This window comes from Mauremys reevesii, unplaced genomic scaffold (genome assembly GCF_016161935.1).
Source record: "Mauremys reevesii isolate NIE-2019 unplaced genomic scaffold, ASM1616193v1 Contig5, whole genome shotgun sequence".
In the NCBI taxonomy this organism is placed as follows: domain Eukaryota; kingdom Metazoa; phylum Chordata; order Testudines; family Geoemydidae; genus Mauremys; species Mauremys reevesii.
The window spans coordinates 649142-673332 of NW_024100862.1; the positions used below are offsets into that span (position 1 = coordinate 649142).

The following is a 24191-nucleotide window of genomic DNA, read 5'->3' on the forward strand; positions in this document are numbered from 1 at the left end:
AGGGCCATGTTCACCAGTACACTATGACTAGAAAGCAGCCGTACACCCAGCACAGTGTCAAATCTGGCCCCTGGAATCTGGCAACCTTAACCATGGAGTATTTGCCACCACTTCACAATATCATTTAAGATACTGGGCCTGAACCACCATGTTGTTACATCTATTTTGCCTTGATGGTCCAATTAAACCACTGTAGTCACATCAGCATAAAATTCTATAATGAAGTAGTGAATCACACCCCAGGTATTCAAAGAGTGAGATCAAAGTTCACCTTTATCTTCTGTAGTTTGCTTTCGTCTCTAATGATCTTTGAACCTTGTCATGTTGACTTAATGTTGATGTAACATGTACTTTCATTGTCCAACAGGAAAACTGTTTTCTGTCTGAAAGTGACAGATAAAAAGAGAAATAGTGTGAACTAGGTCCCTTTCTCAGCTGGAAGTTAAAAGGCAGACACAGAGACCGGATTCCCTTCAAAGAGCAAACGTAAGTCTGAACATGAGCACTATTGAGAATAAAAACATCTTCTGTTTGATTGTATTGTGAATGCAATGGATTGAAACTCTAGTCAAATTATGATTTTTCAATCATTTTTCTTCATCTCTTTGCTTAATTTCACTTTCCTCTATATAAAGGTTTGTTGGTCACATTATTTGACTAGCATCATCCCCCATCACTGATATTCCAAAACATCTAAATATTAGAACAAAAAAAGTCATTAAAAAGGAAATCTGTTTATTATTTTTTTAGTGATACTAGTGCTACAAGTTTGCCTGACACTTTACAGAAATAAGAGAAGCCAAAAGACTATTCTGAGGGGGACTGAGTTATAGCTCTACAAAGAGAATTTAAACTAAACTGTTACTGATTCTCCAGTACCTAATCTTTGTTCATCCAGAGTAACTAGAAAGTAAGTCGCCCATTACAATGTCATGCTGGTACCAAGGTGGAGGAATACTGTACGCTTCCCTTCGTTCTTTCCTTCAGAAAAGGTAACACAAAAACTGATGACTTTTATTGCCCATTTTAACCTCCTCAGTTGAAGGAACATGCAAGGGTTTTTGCTGATATTTTTGGTGAAAATTGGTTGAAAAATAATTAATCTAATTATTTCTTTAGAAAGGATTTGTAGCAATACTATTTAGGAATGTGCTTATTTAAGTCTGCTTCAAGTATATTAATTAACACCACAAGCAATGACAGAGAAATCAGAAGTTGAGGCTATGTCATGCCCATCAGAACCAATTGCCAAGTAGTAGCTCAATATAGTCATCACGCTCCATCACACCAACAAGCTTCATACACACTCCATTCCATTTCAACATTATTACACATTAAAGAACTGAAAACCTCAAATTCTAACCCTGTGTATAGGAATTGTGTAGTGTCCCTTTAAATAGTTTGTGAGCCTGTACTGTATACCTATTACTTTGTTACAGAACTTCTTATGATTGTACAAATGCAGTATATAGTTTAATAATGTGTGTTGAATAATTATTTTCTGATTCTTTGAATATCTAAATGTAAATGTCTGTGGTTTTTATAAAGTAAAAAAAATGTTTGGTATGTCATCAACTTTGCGTCCTTTGCTTGTCTCGTATATGGTATGACTGTAAGTTTAAATCAAGAGCCTGATTCTTCCTCCCTATTTTACATGAATTGCTGTGTTTCACCAGCACAAAGCATGGAGAAAGCTGGATTAACTGGTGAGCTGGGGATTCTCCCAGTATGACCCCATGTCACCTTCTCTTAATCTTTGGTGTAGAGTGCAAGTCAGGAGTGTGGCCAGGGAAGGGTGCCTGGCTGAACCCCTACCATACGTTCAAGATCATGGGTTGACGGAGCAGTCCAGTGGGGGCGTTAACGGCCAGTGCAACTTATTGGAGCCTCTCTCACCACTAACCGCCAAAGTGGAGTAGGATGTGAAAGGAGGCTTAAAGTTACCTTTGAGACCCATCCTCTTCTGGATTCAACCTAAATTTTCTTATTAAGTTCTAAATACAGTATCGCTCCAGCTAGTGTCTGGCCACACCCAAGTTATCTGAGCATCATTTGTCTAGAGCTCTCCAATGGTGCAGGACAGGGGAGTGACGTTTGGGGCACAAGGGCCCAAACAGGATGTTTTAGAAGGACCCTTTGGGGTTCAAGGGTGACCCCATATATCCATGAGTGAGTCGGGTGAGAGGCCCTTCTAAAGCTGGAGGCAAAGTGTAAGACACCTCTTATTGGCTACTGTGCACCCTGAAAACAGACAGCACTGGGGTAATGACCCACACGTGCCTGAGTGACAAACGGATAGTGTAAGCATCAGAGACAGACAGCATTTAGTGAGGGTTAATAAGATCAGTACATGGAAGGAAGAGGGCCGGGATTTTTTTCAGAGGACAGGAAAAGGAAAGGGAAGGCTAGGGGCACATAGACGACAGCCTAGGAGCATGGGAGGCAGCAGGTCGATGTTGCAGGGTGTCATCTGACTGGCTCTATACAGTACAAGGCATCATAAGTGTCAGGGAGGGGAGGCTGAAGCCCCTTCAACCCTCAACATGGTCTAGTGCCTCAGAGGACTTTATTCATAGTCTATGTCTATCTACAGTACTTATGTGGCCCTGATCACCTCAGTATCTAAGCACCTCACAATACCCCTGTGAGTCAGGGAAGGCTATTTACCCCCCTTTCATGGAAGGAGCCTGACAGAGCCGGCTCTAGGTTTTTTTGCCGCCCCAAGCAAAAAAAAAATTTTGGCTGCCCCCTGCCTCAGCCCTGGGCTCCCCCCATACCCTCCTGCTGACCCAGCCCTGGGCAGCGGGCTCTCCCCCCCTCACACACACACCCTGCTGCCCCATGCTGGGCTTCCCCCTTTCCCCTCCACCAGTGCCCTCCCCCAACCCCGCTGCCACCCCACCCCTGCGCTCTCCCTCACCAGTGCCCCCCCCACACCTCCTGCCGCCCCAGCCCTGGTCACTGGTAACTCGTTCCCAGGGCGGGTCATTCAGCAGGAATTTTGGATGTGCACAAAACACAGACAGGATTGGTTCCCATATGGTTACAGAGCTGCAGTAAAGCAGAACAATTTTCAGCTTGTGTGATTGGAGGATATCTGCATGCATATTATAAGACTGTCCTCCATAAATGAGGAAAAGTTGAGGTGCCTTTATTATTCTTTTGTTCCATTCTTTGTTCCTATGGGGAATTTGCCAATGCGATATCACTGTCTGTCTTCCTTTTAAACAAAGAAACAAAAAAAGGCAATGGCTGTTGAAAATAGCAATTCCAATCCTAATAACCACTGGGAAGCATTTATTGCTCAATTTTATCCTACTTTTTCTACAGCAAGTTACAGTGGATCAGTAGATTTGATTTGGGAGAAATGAAGTAACAGCTGCCCAAACTGAGCTTGAGCACTCCTGAATTATGAGGTGTTCAAATCTGGAAGGCAGGTGCTGGGTGTGTGTGGGGGTGGGATGGGGGTGGCGGGGGCTGTGGGCTCCGTGGGGGAGCACGGCAGCATGTATGCAGCAGCGTGTCTGGAGCTGCGCGGAGCCAGACACATTGATCTGAGTGGCACGGTAAGGGGGGGGCAGTCAGGGCACAGGCAGCAGTTGGATATGCATGGGAGTTTGTCAGGGGTTTGTCAGGGAAGAGGTAGGGGATGGGGTCCTGGGGGGCAGTTAGGGGCAGGGGTCCCAGGAGGAGGCAATCAGGGGACAAGGACCAGCGGTGCTTAGATAGGGGGTGGGGTCCTGGGGGGCAGTTAGGGGCAGGGGTCCCAAGATGGGGCAATCAGGGGACAGGGAGCAGGTGGGGAGTTGGATGGGTTGGGGTTTCTGTGGGGGGCAGTCAGAGGGAGTGGGTGGTGGCAGGGTGGGGCTACCCTACCCCTGGAGTGTCCTGTTTTTTGAATGTTAAAATATGGTCTCCCTCCCATTCACAGCACTCACAGCACACTGCCGCATGAGGTCCCCCTCCTTCCTTTCCAGTTGGTAGTGGTGAAGGGAAAGCTGGGAAATGTAATTCTTTCTCTGCTCCAGGGCTGGCTCTATCGGCAGGGAGCTAACCAAAGAACTACAGCTCCCAGAGCCCCCTGTTGGTTCTCAGCTCCCATGCCGCCCCTGCAAATGGGCTGCCCCAAGCACGTGCTTGCTTTGCTGGTGACTAGAGCCACCCCTGGAGCCTGAGGATCAAAAGCACTAAGGACCAGATTTGTAAAAGTATCTAGGAGTTGTGGCACACAGTGTTGCAAGTCTAAATGACTTAGGAGCCTAAATCTCATTTTCAAAAGGGAATGAAGGATTCCCATGAAGGAGCCAAAATCCCATTCCTGGCGCACTAACTACTGGCTATACAGAGATTCAGGCTCACCCTAATGTTATCCCTCTGAAGCACTGAAAGGGCAAGCTAATAGACTGAGCTGGAGGAGCCTTGCCTTATCCCTGCTGCTCAGGGTCTGCACTGCATCCCTGTCACAAGGGACTTGGAAAGGACCATCAGGACTCTACAGAGAGTGGACACTCTGCTGCATCTCTGAGGCTTGGAGGTTTCCTAACTCCTCTGATCCACAGGTTCACAGACCTATCACTTTCTCTAGAGACAGGCAGCCCCAACACCACAGTGTACAGCGATTAGGAGCAAGAGAGAAATTCTCCTTGGCACTGAAAACTGCAGGCACCACTGACATTCCCAGAAGGAGCCAAGGGGAGACAGCATAGCCTGGATAAGTAGGAGATGGCTATTATAGATGTGTGTGACACAGAGACGGCGTTCACAGCTGAGGGTGTGGATACCCAGGATCAAGCCATTACCCCATGTCATGGATTCACAGGCCCTGTGCTCTTTCTGCTCCATATGGTCACTGGGAGGAACCCCCTTCAGTATGACTTCCTTTTGAGGATTCCACTCTCTCTCTGGGGGTTAAGCCCTGGGCTCCACCCCTCCTGGAACAGCACCTCTCTGAGCCTCCAGTATGCCTGTCTCTGCCGTGGGCCCCTCAGGGAGTCCACTTGCTCTGGACCCTAATGGGCATCACAGTCTGGGAGCTCTGAAACTGCTCTAGAAGAAGCTTAGCCAGGACTCTGATGCAGCATGACTCCCCTTAGGGTACGCTGTCCAGGGCAAGAAGCCTCCTCAGCTTTGGTATTCCTGGATCTAATCTCAAAGCATTCAGCACCTCCTGTTCACACTGTGAGATCCCTGCAGCAAGTCCACCTGCGTGGAATGCCTGGGGAAGCCTTGCACTCCCCAAAGTGCCATACACTCCACTTTTGCAGTCAGCAGTGACTCTCAGCCAGCATTGTAAAACAGAAGGTTTATTAGTCAACAGAAACACAGCACAGAACAGAGCTTTCAGCAAAGTCCATCTTGGGGGGATCCAGTGCCCTAAACTTCCCCGAATCCCAAACAGGAGACTGACCGGTTCCAGCTTTGGGACCCCAGACACAACTGTTCCCCCTCCTTGTTCCTTTGTCTCTTTCCCGGGCCAGCAGGTCACTTGGTCTGTATCAACACCTCTGGCTGATTCTTGCAGAGGTGGGGGCCCAACCATCAGTTGTCAGGCTATAGAGTGTTGGCTGTTCTCTGTCCCAGGACCAAGGCAGCAGTCACACCTGCTCTCTAGGGGTCACTGTAATAATCACACACTCTTATTCCACCACCTAAATACTTGAGTAACACATAGGGGAAACTGAGGCGCACACACTGTAATCAGAGAAGACATTAAAAACATTCCCACTTCATCACATCCCCCCTCAGCATTCTCCTAATTCACAACTTGGAGCTCACAGCTCCTGCTTTTTGGGGGTTTGCACAGAAGCTCATTTCCTAGTGGGGCATTTCCTTAATGACTGTGATCTGCGGTTCTTTTTAGTTGTGCTGCTCATAGGCTTCTGGTTCTGGTCCCCAGCCCAGTAGGTAAGGCCTCCGTTACTACAGTAGATCAGAAAAACTTTGTCCCAGTGAGAGTATTGCTGCACTTGGGTGTTTTGTCACTTATCCTGTGAACCCTGAACGTCATCATTTCACCTGGACTGTGCCCTTATCAGCTGGGAATTTATTGCATAGCTGGCTTTATTGTTTAAATGTCCTCGGGCAGGGATCAGCAACCTTTGGCACACAGCTCATTAGGGAAGCACCCTGGCGTGCTGGGCCGCTTTGTTTACCTGCCGCGTCTGCAGGTTCAGCCGATCGTGGCTCCTACTGGCTGCGGTTCGCCGTTCCAGACCAATGGGGGCTGCAGGAAGCAGCACGGGTCGAGGGGTGTGCTGGCTGCCACTTCCCGCAGCCCTCATTGGCCTGGAGCAGCGAACCGTGGTCAGTGGGAGCTGTTATCGGCCAAACCTGCGGATGCGGCGGGTAAACAAACCGGCCAGGCCCGCCAGGGGGCTTACCCTAGTGAGCTGAGTGCCAAAGGTTGCTGATCCCTGTCCTAGGGGTTTCTTTTGCTTGTTAAAAAGTTTTTTGAAAATCTGCCAGCTTAAATGGCAAATATTCAAAGACACAAATGGAAGCAGGTATGCAAATCCCACTGACTTTCAATGGGAAGTATGTGCCTAACTCCCTTAGGCTTCTTTGAAAATCCAAGCCTAAACCTCCCACACCTTTGTATGTTTTTTTTTTTGCATTAGCAGTTAAGGAAAACAGGATGCTGAAAGCTTGCACCCTGCCTTGCATTAAATGTAGATCTAAAACTTCCCATCTACTTATATCGCAAGAGAAAATGTTTTAGGCAACAATTTTTTCAAAGTAACTATTTAATCTTAATTAGAGCTATAGCTCGCAATGATAGCTTTAAAGTTGACTAACACTTTCTACTAACCCCTTCTGTTTTCAGTTGCTTAAAAATTTAGCCAATTTTAATTGTTCGGGATGAAATAAATCTGTGCTTGGTCTCTCCTTGGGGTTATATTAATTTTGGAAAGTTTCAGCAAAAAATATCTATCCTTTTCTGAGAATGAGGCTGGAAAAAACATGATGTGATCACATAATGAGAGCTTGAATCATAAAGGCAGAGGAACAAGAAGGCAGCATTAAGGTTGCATGGGCAATCTTAAATGTAGCATTTACTAAATTTTTAGTGTTTTCATTTGCTGTCTTCTTTTCTTCTTTTGCATGGATTAAAAGAAAAAAGTAAAAGAAAATTTGGGGGAAAAACCCACCCCATAAAGATCCTATTCAGCCAGGGCTAGATCTACAAAAGGACTGAGGTGGCAGCTAAGTAGGGATTTGGAAGATCTAAATGTTGCACTTGAGTGCCTAAAGTGGCAATTGGGCACCTAACTCAGTTGGCAGCTAAATTTGCACGAGTATAGTTCACTAGGCCCCTAAACGTCCTCTGGTGGACATAAATAAAACTGCCTTATTCCTGATGGGATCCACAAATCTGATATTCCCCTGTGGGTCCTGACCCAGTGTGTATCATGGTGGTGGTGATGATGCTTCTCGTCTTATAGCCAACAGCCCAGTGGTTTGAACGCTCACCCAGGATATGAGAGAGTGAGGTTTAAACACCCACTATGCCTAATTTAGAGTAGGAACGGGACCCCGTCTTTTACTTCCCTGCTGAGTGCTGTAACCACAAGGCCATCAGGCATTGCAGGGTGCAGGTTTGTCCGTCTGTCTTGTTAAAGCTGTTCCACATTGTATTACCTAATGGAATACTTACTTAGGTCAGAGAAAGGAAGAAAGAGAATTTGACTCCATAGCCCAGTATTCGGGCCATGTCCTGGGAGAGGAGAAAGGTACATTTTAATTCCAGTGAATTTTTACATATTTTATAAACAGTTGAACTGTTTTGGCAGGACAGACTGGAAAAAATAAATCACACTAGAATAGCCTATGGGCCAGTGTTTAGGGCACTCAGTGGGGAAAGGGACCAACCTGAGTGCAAGTCCCTGCTCCAAATTAGGCAATGTGGGTTTGTGACCCTCATTCTTCGACTTCCAGGGTCAGTACACCAATCAGCAGACATTTGGATAGCCTTGGCCACACAATCTTGCTTTTTCTATGAGAAAGGGCTGACTGAGCTCAAGTGACTAACTCCATGAGAGGGTTGACAGCTGTGAATCCTGAGCAGCAATAGGTGCCTGACTAACTTTCACAGGTGAGGCTTGTTATTATTTGTAGGAGCCACATCCCTGAACCAGGACTCCACTGTGTGAGGTGCTGTATATTATTTACTAAGGGTGTTACAGTAGTGCCTAAGTGCCCCAGTAATTGAATAGGATCCTGTCACTGGGTGTGGCTTCTCTGCAACCTTTCTCTGAGCAGAAACTGAGCAAACTCCAGTAGTTGTGCCTTCACCATACCCTTTTATTGAAGTTGCCTCCCAATTCCACACACAATCCCCATGCTATTTACAACACTGACAGTGTATTTTGGCCCTCTCCCCAAGCCCTGAGGGGAGCAGAGATCTCCCTCCCCTGAGGCCTCATAGACTCATAGACTTTAAGGTCAGAAGGGACCATTATGATCAGGGCCGGCTCTAGGTTTTTTGCCGCCCCAAGCAAAAAAATTTTTGGCTGCCCCCCCCGCCCCCAGACATGAGCCCCCCCCACCCACCAGTGCCCCCCACTCACACCCCCTGTTGCCCCAGCACTGGGCTCCCCCCCAAATGTGGGATCCGCTACCAGCACACTGCAGCCGAGCCCTGGCCCAGCTGCGACTTTGTCCCCATGCGGGTGGAGCTGCTGGGCGGCGCAGAGCGGGAGTACTTCCAGGTGGTGGCGCGACTACGGGGGGGGCAGAGGGGGCAGCCAAAAATTTTTTGCTTGGGGCGGCAAAAAACCTAGAGCCGGCCCTGGTGGGGAGGATGGGTTTGGGGGGGTGCCCACCTCAGAGGGGCTGGGCTTGGAGCTGGGGGTCAGGGCTGGGCCTGGGGGGTAATGGGGTCGGGGGGTGCCTGACAACCACCTCCCTGAGACCCCCCCCATCCAACCCCCCTTCCCTGGCCCCTGACCGCCCCCCCACACAGAATCTGTGCCCCCTCCCTGCCCCCGAGTATCCCTGGGACTCCCTGCCCCTTAGCCAACCCCCCGGCCCCAGCTGCTTACCCCCGGCTCACCGCACGCCTCGAGGAGCGGCCCTGCCCAGCGCTGCAGCCGCGTGGCTCCGGAGGGGGCTGAGCTCTTCCCCGCTCAGAGCCGCGTGGTCAAGGGAGGAGCCGCTCGGCCCGGAGCTCAGCCCCCCCCCCAGAGCCACGCGGCTGCAGCGCTGTTTAGGATGCGCTGAGGTGCCGGGGGGATGGCGGCCATGGCGCGAACAAGCGGAGGAGGAGCGGCCGGTCTTCTGCAGCCCGGCGGGGCCGCGCTACCGGTAAGGGGCCATCCCTCTTCCCCAAGCGGAGCCGGTAGCACGGCCCTGCCCCGGCTGCAGAGGACGGGCCGCTCCTCAGCTGGCAGCGGCAGGATGAGATGGGTCCTCAGCCTTATGCCGCCCCCTACATTTTGCCGCCCTAGGCACCAGCTTGTTTAGCTGGTGCCTAGAGCCGCCCCTGATTATGATCATCTAGTCTGATCTCCTGCACAACGCAGGCCACAGAATCTCACCAATCCACTTCTATAACAAACCCCTAGCCTATGTCTGAGTTATTGAAGTCCCCAAATTGCGGTTTGAAGACCTCAAGCTGCAGAGAATCCTCCATCAAGTGACCCATGCCCCATGCTGCAGAGGAAGGCGAAAAACCTCCAGGGCTTCCGCCAATCTCCATGTAACTGGTTCCCTTTCTCTTCTCCTTTGGAGGAAAATCCTGCCTCTTTGTCAGCTTTGGGCTGATGGGGCAGTTGGGTCCTTATCCCACCCAGCTGACCAACCTGATTGTCTAATTACCTCCATCAGCTTTCTCAGTGGGAACTAATTAACATCTGAGTTGTCAGAGTGCAGGCTTGCTGTTCACCTCCTGCACTCTGTCACAGATCCCATTGTGCTAGGCACTGTACATTATTTATTAGGTGTCTTGTGGTAGTACTTGGAAGCCCCTGTCATGGACAAGAATATCATTGTGCTAGGCACTGTACATTATTTATCAGGCATATTATGGTAGCACCTAGGTGCCCAAGTCGTAAACAGGACCGTATTGTACTAGGTGCTGTGCTTTATTTATTAGGTATGTGTCAGTAGTGTAAACAGGGATTTATTATGGAAGTGTTAGACAACCTTACCTTTTAGGTCATTGGTGTGGTGATTCTAATGACATATTAGTAATCTCTGTAACAAAAAATAATAATTTAAAACAGTAAATCATAACATCAACATGAGCATAGAATAATGGATCTCCCTACCATCTCTTGGCATTTTTGTTGCTTAAATAAGCCTCCTGGTTATGAGTTTAAAACATGTATACTTTGAAAAAAACTTCTCTTTTAGAAAAAAAAACAACAAAAAAGAAAACAATAGATAATTATGCACTGATTTCCAAAAACTTCACTGCACTGAATTTTATTGTACTTTATATTACTTGGTGTCAATAAACCCTCGATAGATTGTCTGTTATAGTTAACGATGTTGGGTTTTTTTTGTTTTGTTTGTTTTAAGAACTCCATGTGGAACTTTAGACAAGTAAATTAGTTACAAGAAAAAGGAGTAACTAAAAAGATTTATTTATCCTTTCGTAAGGCATAAAAGTCTACAGGATGGAGTTCATATCTGAATTTTATTGTTAAATGTATTAAAGTGATATAGTCTGATAAAAAAATCTTGTTTTTTATTTTTGTTAATTTATCTTCTAATTTCATAGAATATTAGGGTTGGAAGGAACCTCAAGAGATCATCTAGTCCAACCCCCTACTCAAAGCAGAACCAATCCTCAAATGGCCCCCTTAAGGATTAAACTCACAACCCTGAGTTCAACAGGCCAGTGCTCAAACTACTGAGCTATCCCTCCCCCGCTTTACAGTTTAATAATCTTTAGTTGATTAAATGTATACATTGTATGACGTCTGATCTGAAGAATGAAGTAGCTGAATAATGGTCTTGGACCTAGGCTCTGGCAATAGAAGTTTTGCCCATGTACAGAATATGGGACTGAATAATTAACACAGATAAATGTGAAGATTTTTTTTCTTTTATAGGAGCCAGCATAACAAAACGCAGGAAAGAAATGGGTAAGTCTGAACTGATTTTCAACACTTTAACGGAAACACAAAAGTTCTCACAAAAGGAGAGGTGAACAACATATTTCTTCAAATAAGTGTATCTTCCCTTCACACATAAATATTTGTTACTGGCTCTGCAGCAGCATAGCAGAACAATTGTTAGGCACCAAGAATTGCTAGTAATGAATTTCTAGAATTTGTTGCTCTTTCTCACTCTCTTTGAGTAGTTTGTTCTGTTGGAAGGGCATTGCTTGGTAAAGGGATTTGTATGGAAGGATGGGTAAAGGCTGAAAGTCTGGCATTCCTAGGAGGTAGAACTAAGGTTGTGATGCTTGGTCTGTGGTGTACAGTAATTATGGTAATGATAAAGTGTGATTTTTCTGACTTTGATTTCTGATGATGTACAGTTTTGATAATTTATCAAGATATTTAGATGCAAATCAATTTTACATTCTTTTGTTTAACTTCTAATAAAACAACGCTGTGCCAACCTAAATATATATAATTTCTATTTCTGTAAATTTTTTGTTTTTGTTTTCAGAGAGTGTTAACGCAGAAAAAAGTCTACCCTTCAGGATTTTTGCACTCTTGAGCTTCCTACCACAAAAAATGTTCATCTTGCAAGGTAGGGTTAATTGGAATCTCAAGTGTTAATTTTCTTATACCTGGGAGATGATCAGCAAAGTCCATCATACAGTCTACTGTGGACGGGCCTGTAACTAGAGGAAGAAAGCCAGAGACGCAGGTTATAGGAGAAGTGAGGAGAACATTGAGTGGTGATGGCAAGGAGCAGTAAATTAGTGTGGTGATAGGTACAAAAGATCAACTGAATAGGAGAGGGTATGAGGGCAGAGTAGGGATTGCTGGGTACTGGGGCTGCAGAGGATCATGCAGGTTATTGGGTAAGACAGGGAGGAAAAAGAAATGAAATATGTATTTATGTGGTGTGTGGGGCGCAGCAGTAGAGGATGGGCTGAAGGCAGGAGGATGAGTATAAATAAACAGGCAGAGTTCAGGTATGGGATATGAAGGGAAAGCATAAGATGGAATAAGGTGGAAGCAGGGTGTGGGAAGGGAACAGAATTCTTTTCTCTTACTCTCCGTCCACCTTCATCAGTTGTCTCTTGTCTTATAATTAGATTGTCAGCTGTTTGGGGAAGAGACTGTTTGTTTTTTGCTCTGTCTTTGTACAGCACCTAGCACACTGAGGTCTTGGGCTATGGGGGAGGGATAGTTCAGTGGTTTGAGCATTGGCCTGCTAAACCCATGGTTGTGAGTTCAATCCTTGAGGGTGCCATTTAGGGAACTGGGTTTAAAAAAAAAAGTCTGGGAATTTGCCCTGCTTTGAGCAGGGGGTTGGATTAGATGATCTCCTGAGGTCTCTTCCAACCCATATATTCTATGAGTGGGGCTCTTGAGCACTATGATAATACAAATAATAAGAGGATGTATTAATGGAGTGGAGCTCAGAGGGTGGATTAGATGGCAATGGGGTCTGAGGGGCAGAGAAGTCTTCAGGTGCTCGAGTACTCACTGGGTATGCAGAGCCAAAAACAATGGACTGCAGAGAGTGGATTGGGGAAATATGGTTCAATGGACTGATATCAGAGGATGGACTGTTGGAGTTAGGGGAGAATGGGAAAGGAAAGGAGAAGAATTCAAATCCCAAGGGCTGTCCCTGCTGACAGATACTGCTGTTACCAACAGTCCTTGGTAGACACGATCACTGCACAAGCGCTGATTAAGCTGCACAAAGGTCTGGAGTGCTCTGACATGCCACAGCTAATCCCACTCCCTGGCACATTCACAAAAAGGCAGATCACAGTCTCTCCCTTGTGGATGATTGAAGGTTCCTTCCAGTCTAACAAACAAGCTTGACAAACTCTAGCAGTCTCAGAAGGCTCTTCTGTGTTGCAGAGGAACTTCGCAAAAAGGTGTCTTTGCCCAGATCCTGCACTCCAGTGGCACAGAAATTAATCAGAGTCAGTAGTCATGACACTTGCGCCAGAAACCCTGGAGGTAAGTGGTGTAGGTACCCGAAGTCATGGATCCACATGATCAGTGGTGCTCTCCAGTTTTGTAACTGTGAACTCTATTCAACAAATACAATGGAAACACACTATTGAGGAGACTTGTGCACTCTCCAAGGATTAATGCATCTCACCAAGCTTTTGGAGGGACACTCAAAACTGCATTGTCAAAACAGGAGTTCAGTCCCCTCCAACTAATCTCGCAATTCCTTGTAGCATATACCGAGGACTGTTCCTATCCCTGAGAGGCCCCAGAATCTATGAGGTACCAAGATAATTCAGTCACCATGTGGCAGGGCAACAACTCACTGGCACGAGCCTCCTGCTGGTTGTCCTGGGAATTAGCTCTTTCCATTCCGGAGTGCCCTCTGCAGGCCAGTGTCTCACCGGACTCCGGTGCCCTTCTATGTCATGGTTCTGCCCCCACAGTAACCCACTGTCTGGGTCTCCCCGTCCAGGGGAAACCCTGACCTCCTATCCGCACCTTGCCTCAGTGGCTACTGCCAGTCATTATCTAGCCCCCGCTCACTGGGGCAGACTGCAGTCTATAAACCACTCATCATTGGCAAGATGGGTTGGACCTGCTTCCTCTGCCTATACCTGGGCTGCCCCTATACAGCCCCAGTACCCTTTGTGGGCCCTTAACTTGGCCTGCAGCCTGGGATTCTGCTAGGCTGGAGCTCCCCAGCTCCCTCTGCCCTTCCCCAGCACTGCTCCACCTCATGTACCTTGCTCAGATTCCCAGGCAGCCAGGTCCTTCTCTCTCAAAGACACTAGAGAGAGTGTCTGTCTCAGCCTCTGGCCCTCAGCCCTCTTATAAGGTCAGCTGTGGTCTGATTGGGGCGTGGCCCTAGCTGTGGCTGCTTCCCCCAACCAACCTAGCTTTCCCCTTCTCCACAGCTCTCTCCCAGGGCTGCTTTAGGCCCTGCAGGGCAGGAGGGGGATGACCACCATGCTACACACCATTAATCCCCATTCCCTTAATTCATCTGGGAACCATGACTCAGCTTGAACTAAGAATTAGACCTGGAACAGATTTAGGGAGAACAATAAGATAAGTAGACCTAGGTAATTCAATATATTAAAAATATAATTTTTTCCAGACCAAATCCAGGAAGGAAATGGTGAGTTTACACTGCTTTCTGAAATGCAACCTCACACAAAGGAGTTCTATAATCAAAGGTGTCTGTCTGTCTATCCATCTATCTATCAAACATTGGGGTATCCCAAGTGGAAAATAGTTCAGAGAGTTAACTTTGCTTAGATATCTAATCAAAGTGATGAAAACTCTGTACTGAAAACTGGCACCATACTCTTTTGAAGTCACAGTCCCTCTTTCCAAATATAGAACATTATTTAGCAGACATTTCATATAACTCCCAACTGAACTATGTGGTGGAAGTCTATTTCTATATAGTGTTTTCAGTGTTTGTGTGTACTGGTCCCAGATAGACACATCAGGTGCACCTTGTGCTAAGTAGTAAAGACAGGGAGGATGTTGCTGTGAGTGCTTTAATTCAAACACTAATTGGTATTAGATCCACCTGAGACACCAAAAAATTCAGGATGCATTTGGGGACAGGGCTTTTGAAAGGGACATGGTCTGCAATGTTTCATATTGCCAGGGATTAGGCCAGCTATGGTGTGTCTTCAGCCTCACACATCCCAGACCTGCTGCTTCTCCAAAATAAAGGAGGTTCTTCAGGTCAGGCACACAGAGTAGGCCAATGTTTAATGCAGCCTTGATGATTTTCCCTCTCCTCCCCAATAATTCCCCCTTCATGCCCTTGCCCATTTGTCCTTCTTCACCCCTCACTCACCTTCCCATTTGTCCCAGACTTTCATTCCCCCAATGCATGCACACTGAGAACTTCCCTACAGTCCAGCCAAATTACTGGGCTTCTCTGGAGAAGAGAGAACTGTTTTCTTCCTCCATGGGTTGGCAGATGGAGAAGACCAATTGGTGAGACACAAAGACCAGTGAGCTGAGTGAGGTGGCCATGGGGACAGAAGAGAGAAGAAAAGCTGGTAGAGGTGACTGGGCAGCCAGGTAGAACTTTCACATGTGCTGTGACTACATGGAAACTGATGGAGGTGATACAGTCCCCCTGGGAATATGGCACTTGTTGGCATCCTTCTACGTCTGTATTCAAACTGACCTGGAAAAACAGCTCTGTGACATCTCCATGATTAAATTCTGTGTTCTGTACAGTGTGTGATGATTTACTACGATGTTTAAATGCAAAGTGGCCTCTACATTCCTCTTTTGTCATAAAAGGCACCAGGCTATACATGTCTAGTGTATGTATATAGTCATATAATAATTTTTCAGGTTGTGGGAAGGCAAAAGACATTCCATGACATTCTCCAAGGGTACCAGAGCTTTGAGGCATGAGGCCCCACCTGTCCTTAGTACAAGGAAGTCTTGTCTGTGCCTTCCTGTATCCATCAGGCTCTGGGAAATCAAGCACAGCCTTCCAAGCCCCCTCACGATTCGCTCTATCTGTAGAGGTAGAGATGGGTGCACATCAACCACTGGAGGGAGTGTTTCCTGCAGTATCTAGTCCCTGGTCCACTGAAGGCTTATATAATTACAAGGCCTACTCTTCCCAAAGGAACAGTATACCCCAGTTTGTAAAATGCAACTCAAAACCAGCCTTTTGCTTAACACCACTGCACTGAGATATATTTATAGTGAAAACAAGTATAAGTTTATTATCAAAGATTAGAAATTCAAGGAATAGTAAGTTAAAAATATTGGAAACAAATGGTTACCAAAACCAAAATATGCTTTCTAGAAACCAAATTTAACTGCCAGATTATCCTCCAGACTGAAGAAATTTTTGTCTCACTCAAAGTTCTATTCAGCATTTTCAAGAAAGCCTGTCTGATAACTCTTTTTCATGAGGAAAGGCTGCTGTCTTTTTGCATCCTCAATGAAGGGTGCCTGGGCGTCATCTCTGCCCCACATATATAATCAAGCAAAACTTTGAAGGGCACCTCCAGATAAGATTCTTCCTCCCTCACTGTTTCTCTCAGTTCCTCTCTCTGAAATTATCCTTGTTCACTTCAGACTGATGAGAGGAATCTCATTGTGAATAAGACAATACTAAATTTACATGTGAACTGATAGATGAACAAACATCTCTCTGTCTGAGAGAAAATCTTTTTGTCACCTTTGCTGATGACCAGTCCCTACAGACTTTAAGGACATATTTTGAAGTATATATCCATAACTCCTCACATAGTATTTGTACATATATTTCACAATGATTTTGATGGTTGGAGTGACAGACTTTTATTCAAGACTTCACATGACACCCTTGTAGCCTATCTGCAATGAGAGCTGCTGGAACCGGCAGCCAGTATGTCCCTCAGTCTGTGCCACTTCCAGCTGCTCCCATTGGCCTGAAGCAGTGAACTGTAGCCACTGGGAGCCGCAATCGGCTGAATCTGCGGACGCATCAGGTAAACAAACCCCACTTGCTAAGTTTTAGCCCAGTGATTAGAGCACTCACCTGGTATGTGGGAGACCCAAGTTCATTTTCCTTTTCTGTCTGATGGAGAGAAAGGATTTGAAAAGGCCTCTCTTTCTTCTCAGGTGAGCACTGTAGCCACTGTTCTATGGGGTATTTTGAAGTAGGAAATCCCTCAATGTCTCCTACTGAAGCTGTCCCGCTGTGGATAAAGAATAGTCATCAAAGTCTGGGGTTTAGGTGCCTAAGTACCTTTGTGAATCTTGCCCAGCATCTGACAAATTATTGAGGTTTACATGTAAAGTGACCTTACTTTCCTTTTGTTCATGAAAATACAACAGGCTATACATTTCTAATTATACATCTATCACTTTTTCAGGTACTGAGCAAACAGAAGATAATCAATCCACAGGGATTATTGCAAAGATTTTTGAACTCGGGAGCCAGCCTTTTCAAATGTTGGAGAATTTCATACGATTCCCTTGGGTTAACAAAGGTGAGGGATAGAAGTGTTTTATCAAGGAACAATGAGGTGGGAGGTGCAGAAAAGGTCAGCTAGGGTAAACTGCAATGCTGAGTGTTTCTGGCCATCTGAATAGAGGAGGAGAAGAGCAAAGTCCATTCACAACTCCAGTAACAACATCTGTGTTAGCATGGGAAGTGGGAGCAAAAGGGCAGCAGGGAGGAGGGAAAGGATCTGTTGGGTGTGGGAAGGCAGGCAGGCAGCTGACTGGGATGGGGAGAGGATCAGTTTGCTGTGGCTGAACATAAAGTACAACTAGAGTGGTGTGGATGTCAGTGAATGGTGGGCAGTGAATGTGTTAGGAATGAAGGCAGAAAGGGGATGTGGGAATTTTAATCTGGCCAGTTGTCATGGCTGGTCCATGGGCTGCCTGTGTGCACAGCTCAATTACCAAACCACAGTCAGGAGAGGAGTGGCAGACTTCCACTTGAGCTGGGTCAGGAAGCCAGGAAATCATTGTCATGTGCAGCAGATGACCAGATGGTAAGAGAAGCAAAGATGCAGCGCATCTGTTGGCCGGGGAAGGCAGACTGCCAAGTGGCTGCATGGGAAAAGAATCCATTTGTTAGAGAGAGGCAACAGTATGCATGCTCAGGGGGCAGAAATATCGGCCTGTAGGTGTCTTTTACCCTAAAAATGTAGGCACTGAGTTTAGGTGGCAGCTAAACTGGAGTTTTGTGGCTTACAATAGCACCAAAACTGGGACATAGACACCTAATTCCCTTTGTGGATCTGGTCCTTGAATACTAACAGACTTATCTATGTGAAGTCTTTATTGTTGGGGTCCATCACCCAGTCAATGGCCAGTCTCTAGAACAGGAAGCATAAGCCTTACTTAAAGTCACATGGCTTTTGTCACATGGCTTTTAGAGCTGCAACAACAGGGGCAGAGACACTAAGTCAACTTCTGCCTCTACTTCTAAAGATGGATGGTCATAGAATCATAGAATCATAGAACTGGAAGAGAATGGTAAGTTTACTGTGATATCCAAGTGATGAAATTCCCACTATGAAAACTGGCACCACATTTATCCTGAAGTTACGGTCCTTCACTCCAAAGATAGTCTACTGTTTAGCATTAGTTTTTCTGAAGTGTAAGTCTATTTGTGTTATACTCCTATGGCATTTGTGTCTACATGTCCCAGCAATGTCAGGGACATGTTGTGCTAGGTACTGTAATGTCATTCTAGGTGTTCGTGTTTCTGTCTTATTCCATACACTAATGGGTTCTAGGTCTATCTGAGGTAGCCAAGTAATTCAGAGAGCATTTGCGAATGAAGCCCAGTAAAAGGACAGAGAAGGGGCATGACCTTCTTTGCTCAGTTCTACCAGGGTTAGGATTAACTTTGGTCTGTCCTTAGGCTGAAGTACCAGACCTGCTGCTTGTCCAAATAACAATTATGCCTTCACCCACATTACCCTTATTTACCCCTACCTCTCTAACTACTCATCACATACCCATCTGTCCTAGGCTTCAATTCCCCCAATGCATGATCACTTAGAAGTTCCCTGGAGTCAAACCAAATTACTGGTATTCTCTGGAGAAGGGAGATCTCTTTCCTTCCTCCATGGGCTGGCAGATGGAGAAGACCAACTGGTGAGCTGAGTGGAGGTTGCCACAGGAGCAGAGAAGAGATGATGTACAGGCAGCCAGCTGGTGGCCACATGCACATGTGCTGGGCCTGCTTATTAAATGATGATAATACCTCTTGGTATATTGAAAATTAGACAGCATCCTATTATGTCTCTATCTAAAGCAAGCTTATCAAAACAAACATTTCTGATGAATTTCTGATTCTAACTTACCTCCATTGTACAGAGTCCCATATGTTAGGAGGATGTGTAGAACCAAAGTGATCTGACATTCCTCTTCCTACTTAGAGGACTCCAGGCTGTACATGTCTATCTAGGGACCCTACTGGCAAGGCCACCGACAGGGTGGGAGGAGTAAAAGGGGCTGCTGCCCCAGGGTCCAGTGATTTCAGAGGGCCCGGGGATCTTAGCCGGAGCCCTGGGCCCTTTTAAATCACTGCCAGAACCCTGGGTGGTGCAGGCCACAAAGCACAGATGAGCTGGCTGGGGGAAGCTGACCCCCAGACCCGCCCCTTCTGCCCAAGGCCCCATCCCTTCCAGGGCCCAGAGTTAGGCCCGTGGACCAGTAAGTCATCTGTGTTACTTTCACCCCTGTATATTTCACTCCATTATCCAAGTCATTTATGAAACTTTTGGACAGTATTGGACCCAGGACTGACTCCTGAAGAACCCCACTAGATTTAAACTCCTAGTGTGACAGTGAACCATTGATACCTACTTTTTTAGAGTATGGTCTTTCAAGCAGTTTTGTGTCCACATTATAGCAACTTCATCTGGACTAAATTTCCCAAGTTTGGGTATGAGAATGTTATGTAGGACTCTGTTAAAAGCCTTACTAAAGTCAACTTCATGTCTACAGCTTTCCCCCATTCAGTACACTAGAAACCCAGTCAAAGAAGGAAATTGGTTGGTTTGTGTTCTTAATAAATCCGTGTTGGCTGTTATTTACCTCCCTATAATCCTCTAGGTGTTTAAAGATTGATTGCTTAATTATTTGTTCCAGTGTCACAGTTAAGATGATCAGACCCTCTTTGTTCACCTTTTTAAGGAGAGTTTCTGTGTTTGCCCTTCTCTAGTCCTCTGGTACCTCATCTGTCTTCCAGGAGATCTGTAAGATAATCACTAAGAACTCTGAGATTGCTTCAGCTAGTTCCTAAGATGAATTTCATCAGGCCCCACTGACTTGAATACATCTAACTTCTCTAAATATTCTTTAACCTGTTCTTTCCCTATTCTGGCTTGTGTTCCTTCTCTCTCTTTGTTTATATTAATTATGTTAAGTATCTTGTCACAATTAAACTTTTTTAGTAAAGGATGGTTGAAGGCAGAGGATAAATTTAAGTAGTTGAGAGACATTGAAAAAGAAATGGAGGGAGAAAACAGGAGAATTGGTCCTGCTTTGAGCAGGGGGTTGGACTAGATGACCTCCTGAGGTCCCTTCCAACCCTGAGATTCTATGATTCTATGAGAGCTGAGGGAGCACTAAGGACAGACAAAGAGAGAGAAATCTTAGGGAACCTTTGGGATGCAGAACTGCATATAAGATGGGTGTGAGGAGGGGAACACAGAAATGGGACAGAAAAAGGGCATGGGGTGACTAGAAGATGGGGGGGTAAGCAGGAAAGAGAACATTGAAAAATAAGTAACAACATGAAAGGGACAAAAAGTGACGAAAAGGACTAAAAACATATGGGGAATTTAAGGGCAGAGTTGAATGTGATGGGAAGATAGGTAGAAGAGGGAAAACTGTGATGGACAAGCATGGACGGAGAGATTTGCAGGTGGAATGGGGAGAAAGAAAGTTATTTGTAGGGAAAACAGGGTGAGGGAAAAGAGAGACAGGAAGGGAAAGAAAAGAGGTTGAGTGAAGAAAAAGGATCTTATTTTGAGTGTCTGGTGGTCCCTTTAGAGTCATTCAACAATCAAAAACTGGTCACCCAGTGGTAGCCCAGGTGTAGAGGCATTCCTTGGTGTCCTGGCTTTGGTAGAATGACCCTATTCCATGCCCCTCAGAGCCACTGGTGTTAAGGTATTGTTGGGGCATGGCTGAGAGTATTTTGAGGACATGATGGGCTATGGCAGGAGTTTAGTCCCCTCCAACTAATCTGGGCAATTCCTTGTAGAATACACAGAGGACAGCTCCTATCCCTGAGAGGCCCCAAAATGTATGCGGTACCAAGATAATGCAGTCACAATTAATCCCCATCCCCTTAATTCATCTGGGAACCATGACTCAGTTTGAACTAAGAATTAGACCTAGAAAATATTTAGGAATAACAGTAACATTAGTAGACCTAGGTAATTCAATATATTAAAAATATATTTTTTTCCAGACCAAATCCAGGAAGGAAATGGTGAGTTTACATTGCTTTCTGAAATGCAACCTCACACAAAGGAGTTCTATAATCAAAGGAATCTATCCATCTATCTATCTATGTATGAGAAAGCTAGCTCAGAGTGTTAACTTTGCTTAGATATGTAATCAAAGTTATGAATACTCTGTGCCGGAAACTGGCACCATACTTTTTTGAAGTCACAGTCCCTCTTTCCAAATATAGTATATTATTTAGCAGACATGTCATATAACTCCCAAGTGAAGTTATATTTCTATACAGTGGAAGTCTATTTCTATATAGTGTTTTCAGTGTTTGTGTCTACTGATCCCAGACACATCAGGTGCACCTTGTGCTAGATAGTAAAGACCTGGATGATGTTGTGGTAAGTGCCTTACTTCAAAACCTTGTTGGTATTAGATGCTCCTGAGACACCAAATAATTCAGGATGCATTGGAGGATGAGTCTTTATAAAAGGACAGGGAAAGCCCAAATTTATTAAAGTGATATAGTCTGATAAAAAAATCTTGTATTTTATTTTTGTCAATTTATCTTCTAATTTAACAATCTTTAGTTGATTAAATGTACACAATATATGGACTCCGTTCCGAAGAATGAAATAGCTGCATAATGGTCTTGGACCTAGGGCTCTGGCAATAGAAGTTTTGTCCATGTACAGAATATGGGACTGAATGTAGATACATTTGGGGATTTTTTTTTCTTTTATAGGAGGAGCCAGCATAACAGAACACAGTAAAGAAATAGGTAAGTCTGAACTGATTTTCAACACTTTAATGGAAACACAAAAGTTCTCACAAAAGGAGAGGTGGACAACATATTTCTTCAAATAAGTGTATCTTCCCTTCACACAAATATTTGTTACTGGCTCTGCAGCAGCATAGCAGAACAATTGTTAGGCACCAAGAATTGCTAGTAATGAATTTCTAGAATTTGTTGCTCTTTCTCACTCTCTTTGAGTAGTTTGTTCTGTTGGAAGGACGTTGCTTGGTAAAGGGATTTGTATGGAAGGATGGGTAAAGGCTGAAAGTCTGGCATTCCTAGGAGGTAGAACTAAGGTTGTGATGCTTGGTCTGTGGTGTACAGTAATTATGGTAATGATAAAGTGTGATTTTTCTGACTTTGATTTCTGATGATGTACAGTTTTGATAATTTATCAAGATATTTAGATGCAAAGCGATTTTACATTCTTTTGTTTAACTTGTAATAAAACAAGACTGTGCCAACCTAAATATATATAATTTCTATTTCTGTAAATTTTTTGTTTTTGTTTTCAGAGAGTATTAACACAGAAAAAAGTCTACCCTTCAGGATTTTTGCACTCTTGAGCTTCCTACCACAAAAAATGTTCATCTTGCGAGGTAGGGTTGATTGGAATCTCAAGTGTTAATTTTCTTATACCTGGGAGATGATCAGCAAAGTCCATCATACAGTCTACTGTGGACGGGCCTATAACTAGAGGAAGAAAGCCCGAGAAGCAGGTTATAAGATAAGTGAGGAGAACATTGAGTGGTGATGGCAAGGAGCAGTAAATTAGTGTGGTGATAGGTACAAAAGATCAACTGAATAGGAGAGGGTATGAGGGCAGAGTAGGGATTGCTGGGTACTGGGGCTGCAGAGGATCATGCAGGTTATTGGGTAAGACAGGGAGGAAAAAGAAATGAAATATGTATTTATGTGGTGTGTGGGGTTCTGCAATAGAGGATGGGCTGAAGATAGGAGGATGAGTATAAATAAACAGGCAAAGTTTAGGTATAGGGTATGAAGGAAAAGCATAAGATGGATGGCGATCAAACCATATATTGTTGAGGCTGATGTATTGGGCATAAAAGATATGAGTGGAAGCAGGGTGTGGGAGGGCAGCCAATGAGAAGGGAACATAATTCTTTTTTCATACTCCCCATCCACCTTCATCCGTTGTCTCTTGTCTCATAATTAGATTGTCAGTTGTTTTGGGAAGAGACTGTTTTTTGCTCTGTCTTTGTACAGCACCTAGCACACTGGGATCTTGGGCTATGACTGGGGCTCTTGAGCACTATGATAATACAAATAATAAGCGGATGTATTAATGGAGTGGAGCTCAGAGGGTGGATTGATGGCAATGGGGTCTGACGGGCAGAGTAAGAGTTAAGGTGCTGGAGTATTCACTGGCTATGCAAAACCAAAAAATATAGACTGCAGAGACTGGATTGGAGAAACTGTTACCCAGGGTTCTTTCAACCCAAAGCTCTTGGTTACTTCTACTCTATGTGAGGTGGTGTCATTAAATAAATCATGGGAGACACAGCTGGCACAAACAGGCCGGCACAAACAGGACAACGCAAGAGTGCTTTCACTTAAAGCTAAACTTTACATAGTGTCAAGCACTTACACACATCCACAACAGATTAGTGAAACACCTCCAACCCTTGATTATTACCAGAGCTGAGTGTGGCTTTCGAGTGAAACAGCATCAGGCTTCCGGTGGCCAAATCTTCAGTCTGCTGGAGGGAACCGCAAGATGTATCCAGATGGAGAGTTCAAAAAGAGTCTAAAAGAGTCCCAGAACGAGTCCAACTATCTCAAGCTTTTCCCTCTTATTTATACAATAGTAATAGAATGACATGTCCCTTAAAGAAACCTTGTTAAGTAAGCAGTTTCAATGATCAAGCAAGAAGTTCCTGCTGATGTAATTGTCCCTTTATGTTGACTTGATAACACCACCTCCCCGAGTGGTGCAGAGCCAAGGTCAATGTAAATAGGCCAACACCAAGCAAGTGTAGACACAGTGTAACTTATGTCAATCATTACTGGCCTCCAGCAGCTGTCCCAGAATGCTCCACACAGGCCACTCCCATCTCCTCCACTTCTAAAAGTGTATGGTCATGCCTCATCTTTCCCCTGAACTCCACCTTTGGAGTACTTCCATGAATAAGAATAAGACACTCCCCCTGGAATTCTTACACCTTTCATCTAATGAAGTTCAATTAAGTGATCTTTTATAAAGATAAGCGTTTTTCCCCCCAACTCAGCAAATAATTCTGGAAAAATACAGTAGACACAATAAATCTATAACTGATATTGCTGACTTTCAAATTAGCAAACTTGAAATATCCAGATGTCTAGACAGATTGTCACTTTCAGAGACTGAAAAAAAG

The 24191-nt window shown here is 45.1% G+C and overlaps 1 protein-coding gene across 7 annotated transcripts in view; it reads left to right on the forward strand.

Moving 5' to 3' along the window:
* Positions 1–372: 372 nt before the first annotated feature.
* The window catches only part of LOC120394305 (butyrophilin subfamily 1 member A1-like), a 35431-nt gene continuing 11612 nt past the window's right edge, over positions 373–24191 (forward strand). For 3 of the 7 annotated variants that reach the window (XM_039518556.1, XM_039518559.1, XM_039518558.1), the window contains exons 1-8: positions 373–486; positions 11058–11090; positions 11623–11706; positions 12999–13100; positions 16967–17083; positions 21037–21057; positions 21766–21801; positions 22332–22415. In XM_039518556.1, coding sequence (XP_039374490.1) covers positions 11087–11090; positions 11623–11706; positions 12999–13100; positions 16967–17083; positions 21037–21057; positions 21766–21801; positions 22332–22415 — 448 coding nt within the window. In that variant the 5' untranslated portion in view covers positions 373–486; positions 11058–11086. Of the gene's footprint in view, positions 487–11057; positions 11091–11622; positions 11707–12998; positions 13101–14214; positions 14236–16966; positions 17084–21036; positions 21058–21765; positions 21802–22331; positions 22416–24191 lie in introns of all 7 variants that reach the window. The other 4 variants (XM_039518557.1, XM_039518560.1, XM_039518561.1 and 1 more) reach the window with 4 other exon arrangements.